The following is a 12,732-nucleotide window of genomic DNA, read 5'->3' on the forward strand; positions in this document are numbered from 1 at the left end:
AATAAGGGGCCTCCTATAAAGATACAGCTGTTAATTAATGTTGCTGGCCCAGACTGTTATATTGTATATAGAGTACAATGCCAGTGAGCTGTGGTTTGTACCCATCCTGCACCGCTTGGCTGTTGCCAGCAGCTCTGTCTGTCAGGAAGGGCCAGTGGCCTGGTGGGCCTGACGGACATTGTTTATCAGTGATGTCACCGCTTCCCGCGAGGGCCTCGGGGTGGGGGGGTCAGGAAAACACCCAGATCAGCGAATCTTTGTGACAAAGAGCAAAAGAGCCGGTCCATGGCCTGCAGTCATTCTACTTCATCCTACTTCCTGGCTGTGAGCATATCCCTTACTTTTGGGTAGATTTACTGTAAGATCTCTGTACAATGATTTTTTGACAAAAAATTGCAGTTCAGTTCTGATTTGCAAATTATACAAAAATGAATTAAATCACAATCAAGTCAGAAAAGGTCTGAATTTTAGAGTTACTCGATTAAATGTTTCATTTGCATCTTTAAACCAAATTAACTGAATGATGCACTTGTGGATGCTCCAGAGAATTAGCAGTCCAGGAAGAGAACCAATGATGGCTGAGGAAACAGAAACTTCAGAGGAAAGCTGAAAACTCTCCACGCAACAAAGGAAGGAGAACTAAGTTATGAGTTACTCAGATTGCCTGATGGCCGGAACATGTATAAAGCCAAGATGTCTTCATTGAGCCCTTGGTCTTTTTCCACTCATGATAGCGGAGCAATTGGGTGCTTTGTACATCAGGACAAGTCCAGCCCTTCCCCTTGTCGTACTGGAGTTCAGCGCCTTTATACCAGTCCTGCTCTTGAGTGAGCCTATTAAAAGCAAAAATCCACCCTCATATACTCTTACACTGTTAGATATCATCAATCTGTGATTGAGACATTCTAGGTTTTGTGACGAGGTGTTTAAGTGTCAGCATTTCCCACAGAAAATGCATTAGTCAAGGTTAAGTAGGCTTGCTGACTAATCCAAATACCTTGATAAATAGTGCGTTCACTTAAAGTTTTCTATCTGCCATATCTGTTTAATATGCAAAGGTAAGTAAACTCCATTAAGTTCAATTGCATTGTGTTTGAAAAATCAGATTCATGTCACCTGTAGGCTAATGAAATATACCACTAACTACAGGGAGGAAGGCAGTGCAAAAGTAGTTTGCAATGACATGAAGGAAAAAATGTCGGGTAGTCCTTGCTGACAGAGCAACACAGTTTTACACCCGCTATGCACAAATTATGGCTTTAAACATTAGCTTAAATTGTAAGAGCTTGATTGAAGCGATGTGACGCTGTCGCCCAAAATATGCTCCTCATTGCCGCTTTTGTCCAGCAGATGTTGCATTTAGACCCTGTGCTCAACAGGGCTTTGGGATTTTTTTCAGGTTTTACATTCAAGGTGTGGCTGCATTGCATTCTGGTCTATTAAGGCTACTGTCGGTGGAGAAATTGGTCTCTCTGCCTCTTCTATGATCGATCTCTCCCTGTATGATTGTTGAACATTGGCACAAAATAGTGAGTCTTAAAAGAAGCCCAGAAATGCCAGGTACAGCACCATGATAGCTGTTTTTTAAAGCGTGTTTTAGGGTGGTTTTTCCTTCAAGGGGCTACATAAAGACCTGCTATTGTTGCTATTGCTTCTGCCCTACCCTCAGGGAACCTGGGTTACATTTATAAACTGCTGTTCCCTTTTAGTTACTTCGAGCAACATGAGTCACATGGAAACGCACCGTGACCCTGACGAGGCCTACGCAGTAAACCAAGGGGAAGAGGGTGGTTAAACCCCTCGAGACTCTGCAGATAGGAGAACATGTTCCATGCTGGGGGGCCGTCACATCCAGACGGTAAAACCTCACTAATGTTACGAGGAACCTGGCTGGCTGCAGAATAGAATTCTTTTCACTGAGAAACCCTTGAACAATGTCCAAGAAGTGACCTAACCACTACTGGAGTTGGCACAAATGTTGCCAGGCAACTAAACCCTGTTTGCAATATAGGCTTTAGTAATAACCGTGACAATCCGAAGGCAAAAGCGTTGCGCAGATAGCGGCTTGGTGAGCAAAGACAGAAGCAGCTGGGCACAAAAGCGCCAAGCGTCAGTGTGTACCTTGCAGATGTGCGAAGTATGCAGAGGGCATGGGGAGTTTCCTTTCCTGGGTGAGCCTTCATGAATGACGTGTTGATGCACTAGTGAGTGACATCGGGGGTGCACCTCCATAATCAATACTCTACGAACCAGTAATCCCATAAAATAACCGTACATTTTCATTAATGTACATTAATTCACTCCTTCATTCATGCAAAATCTCCTTAAAATTAATTAAGGCAGTGATTAATGGAGGAGATCCCATCGAAACCTCCTTTAAAAAAAACTTAATCTTGACTCCTTACTTTCCAATTGAATGAAAAATTCAAGGAGACAGGAACTTTTCCATTCATTTCCACTTAATAACCCTGTAAACCATGCACAAAAGGCATGAAAAATCCCTTAATTACTAGTGTCTCTGTGAATCAACCCATGAATAAATCCCTTATAAACCCATGATACTGACCTTACTTTTATATTTTTAATGGATAATTCATGTTTATGTAATGGAGAAATTAAGGACATTTCGGGGATAAAATGAAGGGGTTTGGTTTCGTAGTGACACCATTGTGAAAAGCTGAGATGGAAGCTAGGTACACTTGAATCAGATTCAGAATCAGCTGAACTGCAGGACAAGAGGACTTCAGATACAGTGCAAAGGGACAGTATGACAGTTAGACTAAAAATCTACTGAAGTCTGTTGTTTAGTGTGTAATACTTTCCATTTTCACAGTCTGTTATGATTTTCAAAGTTATAGTCTGTTTGTGGCAAAAGAGGGGCACCGTTATACAACTGTACCAAAGTAGCGTAATGGCTTAGTCGTGTTATCTTCATCCAGACTGAAGGTCAAAAAATCAAATGACTTTGTTTGACTTTCCGAGGCAGTCATGTGTGCCTTTACTTTGGCGTTTTCCCAGAGGAAACTCCAGATTACTGAGTGTAAAAATACACAAGTGACTTAAGCGGGCTGGAATCTGAAAAGCTCAAAGTCTTGCATTTACATTTCTACAACATTTAACCTCGTAATGTTTTTACAAAAATGGAAGACTGCCAAAAGGTTTTGAGGTTGGCACCGACTGCTAACCTATTCAGACAAACTCCAAATGCTGTGAAATTTCATCAAAGATTCATTTCTCTGCCAAGAACGGGACAAAAAGATATTCCTAACATACCAGCCTATGTTTTGTTGTGATACTCGGTTCCAGATGGGGAAAATCATAGTCATATGATGAAATTTGTCGTAGGTGGATCAAAGCTTTCTGGACACTCCACTATATCCTAAATGACACACAGTATCTCCATATAGCCCCATTAGTTACCACATCCACTACAGAGTACTACTATTGTAGGCTCTCCATAAGCAACAGAATCTTGACAATCATAAATTGACAAATTGTGGAGCCATTCACAGTGAATGGGTCAGTCAGAAAAGAAGAGAAAAGTAATTTGGCTGTACTTTGTGCTGTACTTTATTGACATTTCCAAATTTTCCAATTAAAAGAATTGAGTTTGAACTTTGTCCTCTCATCCTTTTAGAATTGCATGGGAAAGATCACATCTAAACAACACGCTTTTCTAAAAAGTAACTATCTTTTACTTTGGGTACATTTTAAATGGCCTACTTTTTACTTTTAGTCTTTTCACCACTGTTAGTTCCCAATAGCATTTAAGAGCATATGTATAATCAAGGCCTTTTCTCAACTCTTTTGCAGCCTCTGTGAATCTAGCCTAACTGAACTGACACGCACAGATACTCCCTTACTGTCACAATGACGCACTTTGTGGGTGAACGTCATGGTCACATGTATGTTCTGTGTATGGTGTCGTTTTTAACCGATATATCCTCTGGTGTGACAAAAAAGATGAAGTGAAAGTGAATGCCTGTGTGAGTGACATATTTGGCAGTGTTTGGATGTCAGACCCTTGACAACAAGAAAATCTCCCCAGAGAGGCAAATGTCCTGACCTGACCTGGGGGGTGTTTGACAGGAACATGTTCAGGAAGCTCTAATGTTGGGCATGCTTTGATGCTTTTAGATGCTTTTACCCCCCTACCCGCCCACCCCCAGGTAAATGCATGAGCACACTAAACATTTCATGAAGACGCCCCCTGCTGGCTCGGCGGTGGAAAACTTGTCACTGACAGTAAAGGCCACCCCCCCCCCCCCCCCCCCCCCCCGCCTCCCTTCCTCCCCCCGTCTTTGGCAGACCCTTTTCCAAAGTAGTACTTGTATACAATATATCTTCTAACTTTTAGAATAGGTACAACCACCTGTCGAGCATTGTGGTTAAGATAAATAGACAAATAAATAAATAAATAGCCGTGGTTTTTACCACAGGCTGAAGCAGGCAGCCCACTCTCACGTAAGTAGGGAAAAACCAAGCCCCGCTCGGTTCCGTTTTCTCTTGTATGGAGAGAACATTTCCCCTAAAAAAATTCAGAAATTTAACTCTGCCTTGCTTTCGGTAAACATACATACCCGGTAGAAGACAATTTAAGACGTTTCACAAATTATTATAGGTGACACTTAAATTCGGCGTGCATGCAATGGACCAAGCAGCGATACTTTCAATAAAAATTCAACTTTTACAACTGGTTCCCCTGTTATTCCCACAACCTTCTCCCACCAAAATACACAATTTATGGCGCTAGCTAGCAGTGTGAACCAATGTCAAAAAGTGAGATTTTATGTAATTCAATTGCTGCTTGGTTAATCACTTGAATCCCGAATTTACCAGAAGACCGTCATAATTCATAAAAGGTCTTATATCATGTTCTACAAGGTGCGTATGTTTGCCAATAAACAAGGAAACATTACATTGCCAAGGTTTTGAATGGGGTTTGGCTTTAAGTTGACGTAACGGAACGTTATCGGGCTAGGAAAAACCTGGATTTATTGGACAGTCAGGAGCAATTGCAATACATTCCATCAGCGAGGAACAGTCACAAGGAATTATAATTTTAACAGAGGAGTTTGAGAAAAAAAAGAAAAAATGTAGCCTACCTGTCAGTGAGAGTTGACTGTGTGCCACTCATTGGGCTTCCCTTATGCGTTTCCAAGGACTTCACCCAAATAACATTGTTATCACAACGTTTAACTCTCTAACTCATAAAAAATGACTTCTTTTTTTGTCTTCTCGATGTCAGACCATATCCAAGAATACCCCAAAGTCGTTGTATCCAAGATAACAGTTTTAAAATCCCGTTATTGTAGTGGAAAAGTGCTGAGAAAAAGCCAGAGGTGAACGTAAAACTCTCCTCAAATCATGTCCAAAGGCGTTAATGTAACATCACATCTACAAATGGTTGCAAGAAACGAGACTAACTCTTTTTTTTCTCAGGGGAAACCGTGGATGTGAATATGCTGCCTTTGCCAGTCGCTGTCCGCATCAGTATTTGTCAATATAGACATCTGGAAAACTACGTACGAGACTACTTGTTGTAAATGTCTTTCCCAAGTTACACTGTCTCGGTTTTCCTCAAGTTCACGGCGAGGATGTCTTCATTTTTCCTCACGAAATATTTTCGTGATGGCACTATAGCCTATTCTTGATGTCCGGAAGAATTACGTCAAACTTTGGCTGCTAAATCCAAGATGAACTTTTTTTTCCCTCTTATTCCCACAAATTCCAGTTTCCACTTTCCTGATTTGGAAGCGTCGCGGCATCAGGGGGCATCCTGTTCCAGATCGCCTCACTTTAATCCTCACACATTTGTACAGCATCGGTTTTCGGTCTACAGTGTGATGCAAATGGAAAAAGGAAATGCTTTGTCCCCCCACCCCCAGAAAGGCTGAAAAAAGAGGCGAAAAACCCACCTTCCCCTTGATGCGTTCAGGAGCTCCTCGTACATCGCAACATTGTCAAATTTAGAGCTTAATTACCTGTTGCACTTGATAGGTACTCTAATGCTGCCTTTAAGTGCACCTCGTAAACTACTACTTCCGAGTGTTGAAGTCTTAAATATGACTTGTCACTCATTCAAATGAAAATAATAACATTTATCCTGCAACAAAAGTTTTTTTTTTTTTTTTTTTTTTGGAGGCTGTTGTTTTATTTTAGAAATCAAGAAGAGAAGAAGGGGAGAAAATACTCATCAGGCATGTAATTGATATATTAAATAATTTATTAGCCTAAAAGTTAAACCAAAAATAAAAACATACCTCAATACTACTTATTTACATAGAATGCCAAGCAACATTTAATAATAAAATACATAATTTCACCATGAATTGTTGACACAGTGTCCAGGCTCTCTGCCCCTAAACGTCACTCCTCGTCAACTCAGGTATCAGAGAAACTTTCCCGCAGCTCGTTATTTCAATCTTTCCGACAGCGCTTGAAGGCAGCATAAGTTGTAGGCCCTACAGGTGGTGAACTGGTGTACCAGTTTGTGGTGGAATACAGCAAAGCTTGAGCGACAACATAAATTATCCACAATAATGTCAGATATAGAGTCTATTGACATTCAGCGACCTCAAATCATCAAAGCTGCACTAATCTGTATGTAATGATAATGAGTGAGGCTGCAATATAGAAGAGCATCCCATCCCTGCTAATTGAGATACTATAGATTTGCCCTGTTTCCTTAAATTAAATTCTGGTGTTGGTATGGTCACTGGTGGGAAATCTTCTCTGCCCACAGGAATTGACGAATTGAAACTTAAGAGTGAAATCCAAAAGTGTCTCCTAAACAGCAGTGTGTGAGCGCTCCGTTCAGAGAAAGCTGGACTCACCAACGATGGCTGAACCGCTTCACCACCTCCTGCCATCTCCAGACACTAAGAAGAAGACAGTTAGGTCCGAGGAGTGTGGAGTTTACTGACATCACATTGCATAATTCCTGGGTGGTGAAGCCCTTCAAGCTTGGAAAAACAGTTATCCTCTGCTGCCACATGGGGCCGCCAAAGTGCAGAGTTGCCTGGTGCAGCTTTAAATAATGCATTTGATATGCAGTGTGAGCCTTATTCCCTTTCAAACCTCCATCATAGACATTCTCATGTTTCTACAGGACCTTTTTTCCTTCTGATCTGTATTTAGGTGTACCTCCTGGCCTCAGTGGGCCTAATTATGCAGTCCAATAGGACAGTGAGGCTTATGGCATTCACATCAACCAAAAAGATAGGTGATTTACTTTTACTGTCATGTATCACCCATGACGAGTCTAAGGTCACTTGGCACCCTAATGCAGTGTATCCTAAAGGACCCCAACCTCTCCTATGAAGCGTTGACTTCTGACCTAGAGGCCTTTTCTCCTCAACCCTTTGCCTCTGAAGTCTCTGAGTGAAGGAGGCTCCACGGTATTTGTGCTTTGTGTTTATGCTATTTATGCGATTCATATTTGAACACAGAAAAAACACAAATTAATAAAATGCTATCCTAAATGTGAAAATATGGTGCAGCTTTTAGGCCTGTTTGATCTGCGCTATATTTCTCTTTAAGCCTATAGAATTTCTCAAAATGAAAGGCAAGTGTTTCTCTTAAAGCGAACATGACTGGCCCACTGGGAGCATCAATCCGCAAAAACTTACAGAAACCTGGCAACCCAGTGGGCAGGTGCTAGAGAGGGGTGATTTAAATATTCTCCCCTGCACCTCCCCAACTCTATAATGTATGGGCCTCATCAGGGTGTGATGGTACATCTTCAAGTGTTGCACAGTGATTTAACTGAATGAGAATGGTAGGTCACCTATGTAACCCAGGTTCTCTTAAGACCTTCATCTCCCTTCTATCTTGATTATTTGTCCTTTCAACACGATAGGAGACACATTAGCATTAACATTTAGCTAAACTATAATGGTAATTGCAGTGGCATTTTTAGTTTAAAAATTACAGATATGGCAGATTTTCACAGAATTAAAACTTCAGTAATAAAAATAGGTTTCACAAAAGCTTTATTTTTTTACATATAAAATGAATTTACTGTCTAGAACTAGAGAATAAAATAAACTTCAACAATAATTCACTCTTCAATTTGTAATGGATAATGATTTTTTTGTTGCAGATACTTAAGTAATGCAATGATTTGTTATTCTAAAATATGTTTGCAATTAGCGTTTGGTAGATTGAGGTAAAGTTGGCTGTAGCAAACGGCTTATAGCCACAAGAAAAAGATCATTACAAATTTTCCATCCTCCTAGATCAGGCATATTTACACTGTACCCTTTTAAAGTCGGGTTATTTAAAGATAGACTTACAGACCTAAACGTCAAGCATCTAAGATATGACTTATTCAAACCAAGTCTGGTCATGTAATTAGGCTGCAAGTCCTTCCGCTACATAAACAAACAGGTAAGGTTTGGCTGAACTCCACTTCCTGGTTCTTGGCCATCTTTGTCTGTGTGGTGAAGTCCAATCCAACTCTGAAAACCAGGAGATCAGTTTACGAAGCACTCTTGGTAAATAAGAGCAAATCAGTCAGACACATGTAAAATGTTTCCTTTCCTTCTAGTATAGATGCAAAGCATTTGAGGTGTCCTTTTAAGCGTTATAATGCAAAAGTTAAAGGTGCTATGTGTAGCATTTTTAAACATCAGTATATCATTGTCAAATTAATTGTGATACCTTGGTATAATGACCGTAAACAAATGAGACCATAGTGGAGAAGACTGGTAGCCTTGTTCTCAGGCCAGTGGTGTTGTTAGTGCTAGTGTTTCTTAAAATTAAGACTACATTTCCCATAAACCCCTGTTGCTTTCTGTCACAAAGAGCATGTTTGGTCACAGTACTGAAGAGGATAAACATGTTGGAAGTGATTTTTCCATCGGCCTTTCACTCTTTCCACCATCTGCTGTTGCCAGAAACTCTGAAAGCTTTAGCTCTGTTTACTGTGGAAGAACAGCGCCCTCTTCCTGTCTTGTGCCATAAAGCAGTGTCCCTTGTGCCGTAAAGCAACACAGCAGTATTTAAGATGTCTGATGAATTCCTTCAATCATTCTTGTCTGAATGTCCATCCAGTTTTTGCCTGTTTACTTCTCCTAGCTTGTGGTTCTCTAGCCACTTTTTATACTTGGCCCGGCTTTTCTTGTAACCAAATCTAGCTATGTCCACCATGAAGACCCAGGCCAGCACGTACATCACCACGCCGCCGGCCTTCATGACCAGCGAGGGTCTGGGGGAGGTGAGCTCGCAGTAAAACATCACGGTGCCGACGCCCACGCGCACGGTGGCGAACAGCAAGATGAAGAGCAGGTCCACGGCGTCGCCCAGCAGGCTGTCGTAGCGGCCCAGCTGCCGGAGGAACCAGCGGGTCTGCAGCAGGGGGTTGGTGAGCTCGCTACCGAAGATGACGCCGCAGGTCTCGCAGCCGGACTCGCCCATGAGCAGCGCCAGCAGGATGCTGAAGATGCTGGCGGCGTGGTGGGCCATCATGACGGGGCCCTCGGAGCGGTAGCACACGCACCAGCCTATATCAAAGAAGAAGTAGCCCAGGCAGACGGCCAGGGCAAAGGTCTGGAGCTCAGTGTTCTCCGTACCTGGGGAACAGATGTGGACAGGGTCGGTCAAAACAGCAGAATGAGACAAAGGAGTTGTAATTAAAGGTGCTGCATTTTGTGTTTCTCAAAATTAAGACCCCCATCGTCACTCTGTTTGTTTTGAAGAGCAAGAAGAAAGATAAGAGATAAGCTAACATTAAGCTAACATTGTTTTGTGCTGTAAAGCAATCCAGCAGTTTTCCCACTAATTCCGACCTGGTGGCACACAATGTAAAATGCAGAGTAGAGGCCGGTAGAGGCTGCCAGTCTTCTCAGCGATGGTCTTGCTTGTTTACAGTAATTACACTCATGTCTCAAAATTAATATGGTAATGATTTATTGATGTTAAAATGCTACACATAACATCTTTAAGTGTATGTCAATGAAGAAACCCTATAAAGAGAGATGTTTAGTTAAAGTCTCATTCTGGGCCACTACAATAGGCGCTGCTACATGTGCACTAACATCCGGCGCTCCATGTTAAATGATTGAGGCATAATCGGCGGTAAATAAAAAGGAGGGTAATCTATGACCTCCAGTTGGTGATCATCATAAGGCAAAAATCCACTAATACAAACAAAAATCACTTATGTTTTCTGAAAGTGTTTGCTTTCCCCATTAAAATACCCTATTCTCATACACTTAAGTTTGATACTACTCACTATGATAATATGCTATTTACATCATTAGGATTTATGTCAGTCAAAAGGTGGGTTTAGCTGGGTTCACCCTCCACTCTCTATGCACCAGTAACCCCTTAAAATAACTTTACATTTACATGAAGTCACCCCTTAATTCATGCAAAATCCCCTTAAAATGAGTTAAGGGAGTTATTAATGGAGGAGACCCCATCAAAACCCCCTTAAACACCCCTTAATGTTTGACTGCTTACTTTCTAATTTAATGTAAAATTCAGGGAGACAGGAACTGTCCATTAATAACTCATTAATAACCTGTAAACCTGTACAAAAGGCATAAAAAATCCCTTAATTTCTAGTGTCTCCACGAAAAAACCGACGAATAAATCCCTTAAAAACCCATGATACTAACCTTACTTTTTGAAAGCTATGTTATTTTTAATGGATAATTAATGTTTATGTAATGAGAAATTAAGGGGTTGGGTTTCATAGTGATATCCCCAGGCATAACGATTAGGCCTACCAACTTGCTTTCGTGTGAATATTGTTTGCCAGTTCATGCTCAATTTATACTCATGTAGTACTGCAGCGACCGTCTCTTACTGACCTGCATGTGTGAAAGGCCAGGGTCCATCTATGAAGACCACATACGCCGTCAGTAACACTATGATGACCCCGTGGGACAGCGTCACCAGTCGACAGCTCCACTCCGGCCCCCGCTGGGCGAAGGCGCAGCAGAACGATATGTAGAGACAGAACCAGCCAATCAGGCTGCAGATCACCTCTAAAACCAGCATGGCTGTCTGTATGGGAGAATTGAATTGGTTTCAGCATCAAGTGTGTTTGACATACACCTAGTAAGTGTTGTGCTTGCAGCTCATCCTGTTACTTTTGGCCCATAGACATTCTAGGTATTTAATTCAGAGATATTTCAAAATCGACAAAGAGCAAATCTTGCAAGAGCAGACAATAGGAACCATGCTGAATTCATTTTGATTATCCAAACAACTAAAATAATTTCTTACACCATGACAGGAGACAGACCTGCCATGTGTGCAAGGCAGGAACATGGCCAAACTCAGCAGCAGCTTACCTGATCCGCTCCTCCTCAGTTGTCATCGAATCTGGCACACCCTCGGGAAATAACTCCAGCAAACGTACGCGGCCTCGGCCTCCATCGCCGTCGCTCTGACCTTTCCATAAAAGTCATGAAAAATCAGCCGGAGCGCCCTACGCTCAGCACGTTCGGGGCAGACATATCTTCACTGTGCCATTGCTACTATAGACAATTAGTAGATCCTATATCCCTTCCCCCTGGATCTCAGACTTGATCCTCTTAAAGGATTACAGTCCCTACTTCTCTCCAGATACCTGGCGGTGGACATGGACAGGCGGCACGAGGCCGCAGACCGCCACAGCTCCACCAGGAAGGAAGATGTGGTGCTGTATCAGATGGCGCTGAACTTCTGCCGGCCCGGTGTTTGTCACACCATGCCCTCCACTGTGGCATGGTGTGAGGGGAAACTGATACAGGTTATACTGCTCATGAGCAGCTAATAGGCCACTTGTAATGAAACAGACTCGCAAGAACCTTGGACAAACATTTTTAGTAACAAAGAGAGAATGAAGCAGAGTGGTGAAGGAAGATATATTTTGGACAAGATTTTTCCAAGTCAACAATACTGATATCTGTGGTAGCTCCAAAACCACAGCCACATGATGAGATATACTGAGCAGGGAAGAAATGCCAAGCTGATGCTTTGCGAACACACCCAGCACATGCAACAGACCTTGAGCCTATTGTGAATACTAGACTGCGTAGGCATACAGCCTGATGTTACCTACGTTATTTACATTTTCACGCAAATTTGCATGGCAAATTACGTTTGGTGGTGAGATTGAATTTGAGTCAGCCTCTTTTGCTTAAGGTAGATCTAATAGTTAATTCCAAAAAGCAATGATTAGTACTATGTTAAGATTAAAAGAAGGGTTTTGTTCTGTTTGTTCTTGTTTCACATTAATCAATATGTGTAAGTGACATGAATGAAACTGCAGGTTAGTAACCCATGGTGCTGTGAGGCAGGTGAGTGACAGGCCTGCAGCATTAACCCACTGCCAGATTAGCTATAATCTGAGACAAGAATGGGTTCTTGCTCAGATATGCCCCATTAAAAGAAATAAACTGACATATCATGCACATTCCAATGCCTTATTTATTTATTTTTATTTGTTTAGTGTTATAGAATTATTTTTGTGGAACTATTTTTAGGAGTAACAAGATAAATGGGTAAATTAAATATATTTCATAGGCAACTGTAGAGATACTTGCATCTATCATATGTTTCCATAGTAAACAAAAAAAATAAAAATAAAAAATGAAATGTAGCCAGGAATTTCTGAAGATTTCAGATTAGCAACCATATGTTCATCCACTGTGCAGTGTTTTTTTTTTTTTTTTTTTTAGCTATACACAGTCTGATTGCCTACCATTCACTTCCTATGGAAACAATAGATGATAT

The 12,732-nt window shown here is 41.5% G+C and overlaps 3 protein-coding genes across 3 annotated transcripts in view; 1 reads left to right on the forward strand and 2 right to left on the reverse strand.

The window, feature by feature from the left end:
• The window catches only part of arhgef12b (Rho guanine nucleotide exchange factor (GEF) 12b), a 37,748-nt gene extending 31,919 nt beyond the window's left edge, over positions 1–5,829 (reverse strand). The window contains exon 1 of the mRNA XM_078286563.1: positions 5,106–5,829. Within this exon, the coding sequence (XP_078142689.1) occupies positions 5,106–5,137 (32 nt within the window). The 5' untranslated portion in view covers positions 5,138–5,829. The remainder of the gene's footprint in view (positions 1–5,105) is intronic.
• rcc1l (RCC1 like) overlaps positions 1–12,732 on the forward strand; it is a 125,523-nt gene that overhangs the window by 100,347 nt on the left and 12,444 nt on the right. The gene's annotated exons all lie outside the window — the stretch shown is intronic.
• tlcd5b (TLC domain containing 5b) lies at positions 9,028–11,010 on the reverse strand. Its single transcript, XM_071895384.1, has 2 exons — positions 10,821–11,010; positions 9,028–9,575 (listed from the first exon to the last, which is right to left on the reverse strand). The coding sequence occupies exons 1-2, from the start codon at positions 11,008–11,010 to the stop codon at positions 9,028–9,030; spliced, it is 738 nt and encodes a 245-aa protein (XP_071751485.1).

Source organism: Centroberyx gerrardi, chromosome 11 (genome assembly GCF_048128805.1).
Source record: "Centroberyx gerrardi isolate f3 chromosome 11, fCenGer3.hap1.cur.20231027, whole genome shotgun sequence".
NCBI lineage: Eukaryota > Metazoa > Chordata > Actinopteri > Beryciformes > Berycidae > Centroberyx > Centroberyx gerrardi.